The sequence below is a fragment of the Erpetoichthys calabaricus genome, chromosome 2 (assembly GCF_900747795.2).
Source record: "Erpetoichthys calabaricus chromosome 2, fErpCal1.3, whole genome shotgun sequence".
In the NCBI taxonomy this organism is placed as follows: domain Eukaryota; kingdom Metazoa; phylum Chordata; class Cladistia; order Polypteriformes; family Polypteridae; genus Erpetoichthys; species Erpetoichthys calabaricus.
Window position 1 is genome coordinate 268,569,061 of NC_041395.2, and position 14,386 is coordinate 268,583,446.

At 40.0% G+C, this 14,386-nt stretch overlaps 1 protein-coding gene across 1 annotated transcript; it reads right to left on the bottom strand.

The window, feature by feature from the left end:
• Window positions 1-5,157: 5,157 nt before the first annotated feature.
• Window positions 5,158-7,104, bottom strand: ddit4 (DNA-damage-inducible transcript 4). The gene is made up of 3 exons (XM_028795514.2): window positions 6,958-7,104; window positions 6,624-6,843; window positions 5,158-6,350 (listed from the first exon to the last, which is right to left on the bottom strand). The coding sequence occupies exons 2-3, from the start codon at window positions 6,787-6,789 to the stop codon at window positions 5,857-5,859; spliced, it is 660 nt and encodes a 219-aa protein (XP_028651347.1). The 5' UTR covers window positions 6,790-6,843; window positions 6,958-7,104; the 3' UTR covers window positions 5,158-5,856.
• Window positions 7,105-14,386: the final 7,282 nt, after the last annotated feature.

Below are 14,386 nucleotides of genomic sequence, written 5' to 3' on the forward strand. Positions count from 1 at the left end.
CATGTTACGAAATACAGTTGCTATGAATACATCAATGCTTATTATCAATGAATATCATTTAACCTGGGTGGCGCAGTGGTAGCGCTGCTGCCTCGCAGTTAGGAGACCCGGGTTCGCTTCCCGGGTCCTCCCTGCGTAGAGTTTGCATGTTCTCCCCGTGTCTGCGTGGGTTTCCTCCGGGCTCTCCGGTTTCCTCCCACAGTCCAAAGACATGCAGGTTAGGTGGATTGGTGATTCTAAATTGGGCTTGGTGTGTTTGTGTGTGTCCTGCGGTGGGTTGGCACCCTGCTCAGGATTGGTTCTGTGCCATGTGTTGGCTGGGATTGGCTCCAGCAGACCCCCGTGACCCTGTGTTCGGATTCAGCGGGTTGGAAAATGGATGGATGGATGAATATTTTTTAACCTGATCTGCAGCTTCTCCACGTGTCGCGCGAGCTCTTTCATTCCGATTCCCATCCACATGACCGAAGACGCGTGCGTTCGGTTGATTGGCGTGCGCGCGAATGGGCTCAGTGGCTGGAGTAGCGCCCCCTCCAGGGCTGATTCCTGCCTGCAGTTGGATTAAGCGGGTTTGAACATGTGTGTTATTTCAGGATCCCACTGATATAAATCTGTAGTGTAAACTAGTTTGAAAATGGTTAGATGAACTGATCATTTAAATGGTCTATTTTTAAATACTTTAGAGATCCTCTTTGCCCAAAACTTTACAGTAACTTTCAGGGGGCGTTCTGGAGCATTCAGGGTTCCTTCCTCCCTTCCCCATCTTTCGCAACAGGAGTACAATAAAATTTTTTAAATGCGATGCATGTAAAAAGCAATTGAAGAACAGTACAAAACGTGTACACATTTTTCCATTTTACACCTGCTTATTGTCTTTTATGGGCACTTGACACTTGGGTGACACTGAGGGCTCTTCAGATCTTTGCTTTGTTGGGGTAAAAGTTAATAAATGGGTGTGAATTGCTTGCCGGTGATTGTAATTTCTTACTTTCAATTATAAAACGATAAGCCAGGAAAGAGGAAGCATTATTAATAATCTTGAGAATAATGTTCATAAGTGTGCGTTTTTTTTTTGTTTTTTTTGTTAGCTACATTCAGACTCTAAAACTTTACAAACGAATGCAGCCGGGTGTTTTGGTCATAGCGGTGCTGACGTCACGGGCTCGCGCGCAATTACCGCTCTGCAGTTTACAGTGTGGCGCTTCTTGGCGTGCACGAGCTTCCAGAGAAATGGCATGCGGCACGCGCTCGCACGACTCACTCAGGAACAGCGTCAGCATCCAGAAGCGCAGTCTGCAGCTAGCGGCTGCCAAAAGTGCAATTCGGTATACACTGTTTCATCATCTCTATGACACATAAGCAAAAACTTAACTACTTTCCATTCAGATACGTGCCGGCTTTCTCGCGCCACTGTGAACAACCTTGAATTTTTAAAGCCACATGTTTACCAGTAATTTTATTATTTTTTTCCGTGACCCACAATGTTGTCAGGGCATGATCCTGTTTCATCCTGAAATCACACATTATAAAGTCAGTACAAGTTAAATTAACATTATACATGAAGCGCTATACACTATTTTTCCTAATAAAATTCTAATGTTTACAGCATATTCTCGCACGAGTGTTGGTTTTCTATCCAAGCATGACCAATCTGCATTCCTGAACGAGACTCTTGTTCCCTCTCTGTCTAACATTCACACTCTCACTCACACGCAAACACACTTACATTCCCAATTTGTTGCATTCAAATATTTTAAAGGCGTTCAAATTAGATGGCCGAATTGATCAAATTAAACAACTTATTGCACGCGGTAAAATGTACTGTTTAAGACCTATAAACATAATTGTGCAGCACTGTTTTCTGTTAAGGTGCTTTCTCGCTGTTTGTATTATTTTATTTATTTTTGTTGATGAAATGAACGCTCCAGTACGATGTGACAATATATATATACTGTATATACATTCTGGAACTTGATTGGCATGATATTGAATGTGCCCAGTATATGAAAAGACCCGACTGATTATTAAAAGCACTGAAAGCGCCTGACTTTGGTTCGCAGTAAGTCAGCATTCTCCATTAGGACGGCGCTGCACGAACACTCATTTTGGCGACCTGAAAGAATCCCAATCCACACGAGACAGCGATATTCAGTATTATCTCGAACTGGAATGAAAAATCAAATTCTCCTTATGACGACCTGTTCCGATTTTTTTTCTTTGAAAATGTGGCAAAAAATCACTAAAGTAATTGTAAAGTAAGCACGTCTGGCCTGTTCAGGACGTTTTGATTTTATTTGCACTAAGACGCGGCTCTCTTGTCTTACAGCTCTCTCTGGGTCAGGTGAGGCTATAGAATGCTGAGTTTTGTTGATTGTCTTCAAACATACTATTGTACTTGATAATGTTTTTTTAATTGAATTGTGTTTTCTATTTGTGTTTGATATCTAAATAAAAACCCTTCTAATTAATTTATATATATTTTAAAAAAGTGCCACATCCAGGGCCGGATTTTCCTATAGGCTAACTAGGCTTCAGCCTAGGGCCTCAAGATCAAGAGGGGCCTACATTGAAATTGTTAGCAAAATTTTATTATCTCTCATGTAATTTACAAACTTAAAAATGGAAGGTGAAAGGGCCTCATAAGTGGAATAGCCTAGGGCCTCTTTTCATATAAATCCGGCCATGGCCACATCCAATGTAAAAAGTAAAGGAAATATATAATGTACTGTGTCAGCAGTCAGTCATGCAGAAAGACTTTTAAAGCTGTCAGTGTCAGTTTGGGCGGAGGGCGGTGCGCATGTGTGAAAGCAAGGCGCTATACATTAAGATATGCAAGTTGATTAGAATTACGCGATCTCATGATATTGTGCTAAGTTCAGTGCAGAAACGCTCACACTGGCGCCGGAGAAGAACAAACAGATCACGCTTGGGCAGGACATAAGAGGCAGAGTGAATTGATGGGTGTGTTTCTTTGTCTCAGCGCTAGCAAACTGGCCAAATCCTGCTGCGTCTGGTTTCCCAAAAAAAAAAAAAAAAAAAAAAAAAAAAAACCATGAATGTGTAGCTACAGGTTAGGTAGATTTTATAAACTATCACAATACAAGCATTACTGCCATCATCTATCCTATCGGTGTTCTGTTCATTTAGAGCTGCCTGTCATGTTGTTTTCTATATTTGGGAAATAATATATGTGTGTACTTTTTTCTTCCTAAATACAGTGTTCCATTTTTGTTTAAACTTAACTTTTTTTTTTGCATCCCATATTAAGACGTTATTAAAAAAAAGGATAAGTATCAACATCATCGCAGCTAGTAGGTTTAAAAAGTTTATTATTCCCATTGCACATTTTTATTAACTTCAGGGGCTTGCTATCACAATCCAGTTCATTCTGGAATTTGCGGCGCCACCCCCACATAGCCCACCCCCCCGTCAAATGTGCTGTCTCAGCTCGAATTTGGCTCAACAGCACTTGGAACTTGATGGATTCTCCACAAAGCTGTGATTAAAGAGGAGAAGTCATGCACCCCGTATCACCGTGTGTGGGATATAAAGCGAAATAGCTTACTCGGATAAAATGGAGTTAAGATTTTTGGATGCCATTTGTGCCTGTTAATTTTTTTTTAAATTAGTCTCTCATTCAAAGCACCCCAAACTGAGATTGCATTTAAGATTATAAAAAAAAATAATAACGGGAAATGAACTCTCCATCGCTATGTGAAAGTGAAGTTATATTTTGACACATCAAAAACAGCTGTATAATATGTGAGATGTATAATGTGTAAGATGAATTCTCTCTCTTGTCACCATATGTAATAACTCTAAAGGTTTTCATAAGTTCAAAGAGGCTCCCTTACATGTGAAAATAAATCTGGTATTGCAAAAGATTTGTATGAAACCAACAGTAAGAAAATATTCAGTGATAAGTTTTCAAAATCATATTGTAGTACTTTTCAAACATTGGCCATACATACATTTACTGATCCGTCTTTTTTTTAACTTTATAGCTGAGCACTGATATGTTTTAATAGTTGCATTTAGTTAATTAATTACAGTCCACGGGCCTTGCTGGTTATGGGAATTGGAGTTGGTAAATTGGCTCGTGTGAGTGCGAGGTCTCTGTGTGCGCCCTCTGACTGACTGGCATCCTGCCCATAAGTTGTTCCTGCCTTCCGCCTGGTGGTTGCTGCGACAGGCTCTTGCACCCTGCCATGGGTAAGCGGGTTAAGAAGATGGATGGAATTGATTAGTGTGGCTTTTTGGGTACGTTATTAAACATATGAAAGTTGTGTCTGGATGACCTTAGTGTTCTCATTTAATTATGTTCTTTGAAAACTACAGTTCCTGTAAAGATTTTTAAAAATGGTTCAAATTCATCCTAGGGGTCATAAAATGTGAAAGGTTCTGGGGGAAAAGCTACTCCACTTATTAAACAGAAAACCATTTAATATAAAACACCTAAACAGGGCAAAGGGAGCAGAACTCTGGATTATGCTGTTATGATCAATTTTCATGTCCTGTATACCCAAACCTCTATCAGTTGTGGATTTTTTTAAGAAATATGCTAACTTGTATTGAAGGTTACATAAAAAAACATGATTTATTCTTTTACTTTTGTGCTTATAAAACTTCAGGATTTTTTTTTTTTTTTAAGAACCAAAGCCCATCTTAGAAAGCATAAGACACAATGCAGAAATCATCCTTGTATGGAACTAAATGTCAGTCCATCCTAGGACACACACCTTTATATCCACATGCACCCACCGTGCAATTTAGGTTTTAAATATTTGTTTTGGCATCATTAAACTGTCATTGAGTGTTCAAGAAACTGACATTTTTTGTTTCTGCAATTGAATATTTTTGAAGTGCCACTTTGACTCTGAAATAATTTCAAAAACAAAAAACAATCACATAGGAATATAGACTGCATGCTGGGAGACACAAAATAAGTTAAAAGTCTATATAGCAGTCCCTTGTAACTGCCCACAAAATTAATAGAAAACAGAAGTCAGACAGCATGTCAGAACAGAAATTGTCCATCCAACCTGAAGAATTTTGGATATATTATAAACATAAATATAGCTCATGCATAGTTGCATATGGCACCCCAACAGCCAAGGACAATAGATATGAAAACACTTCTCAGAAAAGACAGAAAAACAAGAATTTTCAAAAAAATCTTTTTTTTTTTTATTTTTCAGTTTTCCTTTAAAAGGTACAAAACATAGTGCAATTCAGGTACAGTACTGTATTTGAATATCAAATAAATAAGCTTGTGACCAAGTGCCACTTGGTCCATTTTTTTCCATACAAACTTAACCAAAGGTTGCATAAAATTCAACATTATTGGCATTAATTCTTTCTAGAATTATTTGGAAGCACAATTATCCCCACCTCCCTTCAACATAATAAAGCACTAACTTGTGCACAGTGCATGGTTTATTTTACAATGGGGGACACATGGCTACATTTGTTACTTGAAGATAATCAACTCGTTGTAATGTCATCACTAAAAAAAAAAGTCTTTACCATTATAAGTAATATGCCTTTTTTCTTAAAAATCATAGCTGCCACTTAGGGTCAAACTAAGCTTTCAAAATTTTCTTGAGGTAAAAATACTTTTGCTCTAAACAGACCAGCTGTTTTAAACACTCTCAGTCCTTTCTTTGAAGACCAGCTTAACAGTTGGCAGGACACTTGCATGAATCCTCACATGCTGGCTGGATATGTCGGGGCATGTGATTCTCATGACAAATGCAGGCCTGTCTCCCTATGTGACCAGGCCTTCTGGTTTATCACTGTACATGGCCAACCCTCTTTTATTTGTGGATTCCATTCAGACATCACAGATGTCCCACTTCAGCACTCTTCAATTAATAATTCTTCTGAGCTGTACAGCTTTCTTTTGATTACTCTAAACCCAGTGCTAAGTCTTAGTGCATGCTTTAGACCTGGGGCAGTAAACGATTTGGGAGTGAAGAGATCTTGAATTCTTGGCCAAAGCCCCCCAGATTCCACCCTTAACACCAGAGTAAGCTGAAATGTAGGCACCAAGTCAGGATCTACAGAGATCTGTTCAACAGTCTGACAGACATTGGCATGTTCCACATACAAGTCAATAAGTGCTCCTCTCAAACCACAGGGTTCACTAGCTGCCAGGTGAAGTAGCTCTTGACCAATGTGCTCCATAAGGTGGTCTGGTATAAGAAGTTTGGAGCATCCCAGTGCACTGTCTTTTGCTTCCGTAAGGGTGCGTTCAATAACTGCCACAACGTGAGAACACAAGCTTTCCTCCAGGGGATCACTGAAGAAATCGGAGTCTGATAGCGAGTCTTGATCCAAACTGTGCGTTTCTGTAGAGGAAACCAAAAGCAGCGATTTTAGTACATGCCAAGTGAAGTGATGCGACTTTGAGTGCCCAAGTTTATACAAGACAAGCTACAGTATATTGGCAATAAAAGACAATAGCTACTAAACATTTAATACTATCAAGATAGTGACCACTGACTGTATAATGCAAGAAAAATAACCACCTCAATTAACAATAAAATACAGACTAGTCCCTCCAAATCCCATGCACTCGGTTTGAATGCCTTATAGAAATGATCGCCAGAAAATCGACTTACCGGAGTGAGTGAAGGAGTTTGTATCGGATTGCAGGCCATTGGTTGCGCTGAAATCCGTCAGTCTCTGTACCAGCTTGCCCCAAGAGAGTCGCTTCGTGCTGTCATCGCTTACTGGTGAGCTAGGCGGACTGTTATCAGGTGTGAGGTTCAGGTAAAGGGCCGGCATGATGTGCGCTGAAACACCGAAAGTTACTGGTATTGAAACCGCTTCAAGCTTTGCCTACAATTAAAAAAAGAAAAGAAATCAATACACACTGATCCGACATCTTAAAACAACTAATTTGCAAGTCAGTGTATATAAATAGTTTTGAATCAGCGAAATTTAGATACTTACAATTATGCGGAATAACCGAAGAACCACAGCCGGGTAGTGCGCGGTTGACTAGTGCTAATTTGGGTTAAATGAAAGAAAACCCCCTAACCATTACAGTGCTCACGCACCTCGACGGTACTGGTGCAAGATCCTACACGAGGAAAGGTTTAAATAGCTGAAGAGCAGAGCCGGAGAAGAGACCGCCCATCGACCGCCCCTCGACCAATCAGGGAGCAGCGCACGTCCGTAACGTACTTTTTGCCTGGTAACATTGTGGCCGAGACTAGGCTGTTGAGCCCGCCCACCCAATGTTTCTGTGTGAGAAAAAAAAGAAAAAGAAAAAAAGCTCACCAAAAGCAAGCTTGTCTTTGGATAATAAAGTTGTACAGCGAGGGGCATTTTAAGTCTGCAGAAAGAACTCTCCATTCAGATCGCCAGTTACCAGGGTTTCTTTTTATAATTTGTAAATATTAACACTATTGTGTTTAGCGACTTCGAGTGAACAAATAATGAAGGGAGGGTGGGGGTATGCGGAGCGGTGCAGGAGTGTTTTCTTTAAGGGACAGGCGGAAGCCACAGTTCTACAGATAAAGTATAAGTAAAATTTAATTTAATTTAAAGCCTGCTCGTATCTGGAGTATAATGAAACAAGGATACAAATACTCCTAAATATGCACCTTTGCAATTCTCTAGCACTGCATACTTGGCAAAGAAGTAAACACGATGGTCGCGCATGTCCCATCCCCCAGCGCTCGTATGCTATCCTGAATACGGGGGCATATTAGAAATATACCGGGGGGCATGGTCAAGTGATGAGCATCTCGTCTATGTTGCAAAACCGCAACTTTAATTCACTTTCATTCACCTTATTAATTTTTTTATACATGAAATGATCGAACATTGAAAATTCTGAGTGTACATTCACGTCGTTACATTATACCACATATACCGCTAAATATGCTAGAAAACGGTTCCGTATAACTGAATTAAAGTCAAACACCCTCGCTTGAATATATGAGGGAATACGTCACATTGTAGTTCTTTTTGTCTTAAATTTTGAATGGCTTTGTAGTTATTGTAAAATAGGTTAAAAAATTCAATTTGTAGGCTGTCAGCTTCTTTAATGTTAGCCCAATCTTGCATATTGCGAATGAATTCCACGCGACAGAACAGAACCACTATCCCGAGACGCAATGTCTGTGTTGATTTCGAGCACGTTAATTCTCGTCTAGCTCAGTGAAGTACTTTTAAAACACATTTTAATGTGAAATTAGCTTTAACGTCACCTGAACTCCAATACACTGTAAAAAAAAATGTCAGTAGGAGCTTTTGTGCAGTATTTATGGCTATATCAAAAGTCAGGATTCATACCATCTATATTAGATTCACGGTCTCATTGAGTCAGTGTCTACCCCTGCCAGTATTGGGCACAAGTCAGGAACTAACCCTGGGTGGGACGCCATTCTATCGAACTGAAGAAGTCTGGATCACTAGTGCTTATAGCTAACCAAACGTAAATCTGTAATACTATGGACATCCATCCATCTAGCTTACAAACCCACTTATCCAGAGCAAGGTCGCGGAGAAGCATCTGGAGTCGATGAGTGGTATGCATTAAGGGTCCTTTAAAGTGATTAGTCCATACCTTCAGGAAAATACGCATAGGACATCTCAAAAGTGTACACAAAAAATATATCAAAAGTTTGCATATATTTAGGGAATAATGTTTGTGCTGTTTTTGGAAGCCTCAAATTTATGGCAGCTTTGCACCTGAAGCAAAATATTTTAAGTAACGAGGCGACATCGCAAGATACAGATATGGAAACAATACAGGAATCGGGGTAATTGCAGACTGCTTGTTTACATTTACAGATGCGATCTACAATGTTATCTTAGTGATGTGCATACAGCTTGGCATGAGAGAGTGGGCTCTGCGGGGAACTGGCATCACGCACAGGGGTTTACTTCTGACTAGAGGCAGTTACTCCCGTGTGTCACGCGTAATTTTTTAGATCCTGGTGTTAAAATTATATACAGTCCACATATAGACGTACTATATTAATGAACACGTTTAGGATTCTGATTTATGGAGAGATTCAACGCGCACAAGTAATGTTGCTTGTGAAGAACATAATGTGTCTATTTCTGCTTTCCATTTCAGTAAATGAAGAAGAGCTTTACGGTCACTTTTCAGCAGTATGTGAAATATTTACATACTTGCTTTTGGGATGTTTGCATTCTGATTTATGAGGAGATTCAGTAGATGCTGAACAACCTTCCCTCGTGGACGATGCCCGCTCGCTCGGATTAATTCAGTGCTGAAGAAGTGTTAATGTGTAAATTAAAGTCGGCGACTTAAAACACTGGCTGCGCTAACGACGCGACAGGTTTGCGGTGCGCCTCGTCCTCTTGATCACTTACTTCTCTGATGCGATTATCCTTCGTGTCTTTGTAGTTGACAAGTGCAAAGCTGTATTGATGTTGAAAGTCCAACTTCTGTTCTTATTCATACGTAAAGTAATTAATTAACTCACAAAACGGGAATAAAATGCAAATGTATAGATCAAGTCCATCTAAGTCCTGGCTCTTTACAGTTTTGCGATCACAGGCAACTGTGTGATCAGAAGACTGACATGTTTTGAAAGGGAAAACAAGCAAAAAAAAATTAGGTAATGCAGTAAGAACATGTGGCCCAATGAATGATTTTAAAGATGACCCCTTTTGTTGCGAATAATTAAAATCTTTTAGAAAGTTTTTAATAAAAAGTAACTTCTCACCTTATCTTCTGAAACCACTTTTCCTGGTGAGGATTGACATTCTCAAAATATTTATTTTAAAAATACATAAGCATATATGGCTATTGATTTACTGACACATCTTTTTAAGGTGCCTGTGTTAAAGAATTAACATGTAATTTTTCATATTCATCAGATATTTTATTGCGCTTAGGTAACTTGTTCTCAGTACTTTCCTTAAATTAGAAGTAGTATGACTGCTCTAATATTTGAGTCTGGATTAACATCAGTTAAATAACTAAATATAAGGTGAAAAGTAGGATGGCACAGTGGTAGTACTGCTGTCTCACTGTAAGGAGACCAGGGTTTGTGTCCTGCGTCCTCCCTGCATGAAGTTTGCACGTTCTCCCGGTATCTGCGTGGGTTTCCTCCCAGCATCTAAAGACATGCGATGGACTGGTGCCCTGTTCATGATTTCTTCCTACCTTGCACCCTATGCTAGCTGGGATAGGCTCAGGCCCTCCCTGTGACCCTCATCTGGATTAAGTGGGTTAGAAAATGACATGACAAGTTGAAATATAAATAACACTCAAGTCTACTGAGGAGGTCTCTTAATTCAAAGGCTGCTAGTTTAAATTTCACCTTTGACCCTCAGCATGACCCTTTAACCCTGCACTTATAGGTAATTGTACTATATAGCTCTGTACATGTAAGCATGCTGGGATGATATTCTCTTATAGATATATAAATAAAAAGTGGTTTGTGCTTTTTTATAGGCAAAGGAAAATGTAAAGGTAAGTGAAGGCGTCAGATGGATAGACAGACATTTCTTTATTTATCCCAAGAGGAAATTTAACTTTTACACAAGCTCAAGAATGCGAATTATAACAAACAAAATCCACCCCCTCAATACACTGACAAAAGTTACAAAAAGAAGAAAGCTTCTGACTTGGCTAAAGATAAGAGAACAGTCCCAGTGAGGCATCATGTCACGGTAGGTATGAAGAAGCCCCAGTAACATTTCTTGACACATTCCTGTTGGAATAATTCGTGAGAATGTGTAGCATTATTCATAATGGCCATCATTTTTGTCATAATTTTGTCTTCCCATAACTGAGCCTGCCTTCTTAATTGGCTTTTTGATTTGGTGGGCCTCACGTAAAGTGATGTTAGCAGCTTATCACACCACAGCACAGAAAATCACACTGGCCATCACACAGTTATAGAACATAATGGTTTTTCTCTGTCTCTCCCTTACCCACATTAAAGGAACACAGTCTCCTCATTGGAAAAAAAGAGTCTGCTCTGTCCTTCCTTGTATATTTCTTTTATACTACTAGACCAGTCCATGGTATCATTGATGTGGACCCCCAAGTACTTGTAGCATTGCACCAACTACACATCCAGTCCCTGAACAGTGTAGAGGCTTTTTTGAACGTTGAAGGTTAATAAGCGGTTCATTAGTTTTTCTGATGCTGAATTGCAGACAATTCTCTTTACACCTCTACTCCATTTCATCTGTGTTGTCAATACATTACATTAGTGCAGAATCATCAGAGAATGTCTGAAAGTGACATGACTTGATGTTATATTTAAAGTAAGCATATCCTTTCTCTGTTGCTAGATGTCATGGCTGGCCTGTACACTGGTATTGTGAGTGCTGTACAGAATGGAGGCAGAACGTTTTTCCCAGTTGATTCTAGGGTTTGTCAGGGTTGTGTTCTTGCTCCTACTCTGTTCAATGCTTGGATGGACTGAGTGTAAGGCAGGGTTGTGGGGTCCAGCGGTTGAGGAGCATCTGTTGGTAAAGAAAGATTCACTCATCTTGACTTTGCTGACAATGCTGTGATCTTCACGGAGCTAATGGAGGCTCTGATTGGGGATCTCAAGCAAATGAGCAAGGAGTCTGAGTGTCTGGGCTTGCAAGGGTCCTGGATAAAAACCAAGATCCAGGCCTTTAATGACCTCTTGAGCATAGCCATCAGCAGTGTGTCTGTTTGCGGAGAGAGTGTCGACCTTGTTGAGAGGTTTACTTACCTCGGCAGTGACATTCATGTCTCTGGTGACTCTTCCAATGAAGTCAGTAAATGGATTGGGAGAACATGGGGGGTCATGAGGTCGCTAGATAGAGGTGTGTGGCACCTCCAATATCTCTTCAAAAAGACAAAGGTCCAAGTCTTTAGAGTCCTGGTGATTCCTGTCTTGCTATATGGTTGCGAGAAATGGACACAATCCAGTGACCTGAGACGAAGACTGGACTCCTTTGGTACTATGTCTCTTTGGAGAATCCTTGGGTACCGCTGGTTTGACTTTGTGTCGAATGAGCGGTTGCTCATGGAGTCCCGAATGAGTCACATTTCCTGCATTGTGGTGGAGCGTCAGTTATGACACTACAGCCATGTGGTGCGATTCCCTGAGGGTGATCCGGCTCGCAGGATCCTCATTGTTGGGGACCCGAGTGGCTGGACCAGGCCAAGGGGTCGCCCACGTAACACCTGGTTGTGGCAGATAGAGGGTCATTGCCGGAGGGTGGGACTGGACCGCATGTCTGCCTGGGGAGATACCAACCAGGATCCTGAGCTGTTTTGTTATATTTTGGGTGCTGCAGTGTGCTGTACTCATGCATGCTACCCAACCTGACCTGACCTGATATTCTTTCTCATTATTATTAGTTTTCCTGAGATTATTTTGGTATAGTAATTAGCCAGGATAACAAGGCTTAGCCCACCGTTTATCTTAGATATATGCTGTTTCCAATAAGGCATCCTGCAGTTAATGAGAAGACTGCTAGTCTGGGACTTCCTGTAATGTTTTGTCAAGGATCTCAGTGCTATAGTAACAACAGGGAATTCTTCTCGCCTTATATTTCACAATCCTATACCTTATCCTTCCATCCATTTCCTGAATCATGCTTTGTCCCCTTTATAGTCGTGGGTGGTCAAAATCAGGCCCAGCAGCATTGGGTGGGAAAGTGGACCAGTCCTGGAAGAGACGCCAGTCTTTCACAGGCAGAGCGCTGCATACATTACCACCCAACTTATACAACAACAATTTTTGAGTCACCAATTAACCTGATATGTGACTTTTCGATGTGAGGGGAACCCATGCAGGCTCAAAGAAAATGTGCCATCTCCAAACAGAGAGTGGCCATGCAAGAATACTAAGCCAGGACCCTGAAGCTGTGTCCATGTACTCCATATCTTTCTAATTCATTATTCAAAGAGTTTCCAGAAAGTGATAAAAAGCACATCGGACAAGTGATTCCGCCACTTTAGGAAGGCTGAATCATTTTATAGCATATCATTGTCACATATTCACAGTACAATGAAATTCTTACTTGCATGTGCCAATCAACATGCAGCATGTTGCCACTCTCCATCACCCTGACTAGTGAGTATAACAACCTCACTTTGAAACTTCTGTCTTCCGGCTCCTTTAAAATCCCAGAGCATATTTATTACAACATGACAGAATACTACAATTCTAGTTTATATTCTCTTAAACAGTCTAATAAGGTGTACTATCAAGTGGAATTAAATCAGTTATTTCTCAACTCTGTGCCGGAGAAAAGAAAAATAAAAAAGAACAAGAATTATATCTCTGCAGCAGGCAAAATCTCTTATAAGAGTCCAGCCACTTAAAATGTGACACGTACAGGGTGACTGCTTTAGAATAGAGGCAGAATGGATGGGTCACAAATTAGAAAGGCAAAAGCAGAAACAGGCAAATGTGCTTTTTCTTTTTATTTTCTTTAATATTGAATAATACTTAAAATTTTTTATTATGCTTTGGATTTTGCAGTAATGTGACAGCTTACCCTGGTCACACGTGCAATGTGAATATGCTTGTGGTCCGACATCCTGGAGAATCTCCTCTGCATACTGCAGAAAATCAGACTGGCATAGTCATATCAGTTTTCACTCCTTAATAGTCCAAACACCCAATGGGAAAAAAGATAAAGGGTAACATAAGGGATGTCATATTGAAACAAGAGACAGAAAACTTCATGAAAGGTGCCAGCCATTTTTATTTGAATTGTGGAGAAAACCACTTGAATGTTTAGGTAGTGACAAAAGGCCAGTTATAGCCATGTCCATTTTCATTATATAAAGTCTACTGGATTCTGTAGCAGACATTCCCTTAAGACTAAAAATTTAGTTTTCAGAATCTCACTGCAGATATTTAATATCCTGAGCACACATGTTTGTGTCTGTCATTCAAAGTGTTGAATTGTTCATTCATTATTATTATCCAATTTGTCAAGAGAAAAACATCAATTTAAGTTGAAGAAATGGTAGTCTTGTAAGTCTTATTTAAAAAAAAATTTTTTTGATGCCATTGCTGCATCAAATACTGTGTTATAGTACCATCAAGGCAGAGACAGTACACAGATGATTTCATGTCAAAGCTCGGCCACATCCACAACTTCTCTTTGACTTTGTCACAAGTCCAATAACAAGATCTGATGCAGCCCTAACTGTCAAATCGGCAGGCTTAAAATCAGAAAGGCTCTGCCTACCCTGGTGCACACCCATCAGTTAACATACCACTTGGCTTTGTTATGAGGTGGGATAAAAGGTGCGGGCCAAGAGTAACAGACTGTGAAAAACAAAAGAAATAGGATGTCAAGATTATTGTATTAGTCTAATTGTGCTATTTGAGGCAAGTTTTAAACTTTATCACCTGGTATTTTCAACAAAAAAAATCCACGTGAG

Excerpts from the sequence above, each read along its gene's own strand:
- ddit4 (XM_028795514.2), bottom strand. The coding sequence starts at position 6,789 with ATGCCGGCCCTTTACCTGAACCTCACACCTGATAACAGTCCGCCTAGC. Across the intron at positions 6,351-6,623 it reads AAACTCCTTCACTCACTCCG|AAACGCACAGTTTGGATCAA; the intron begins GTAAGTCGATTT and ends TTTCCTCTACAG.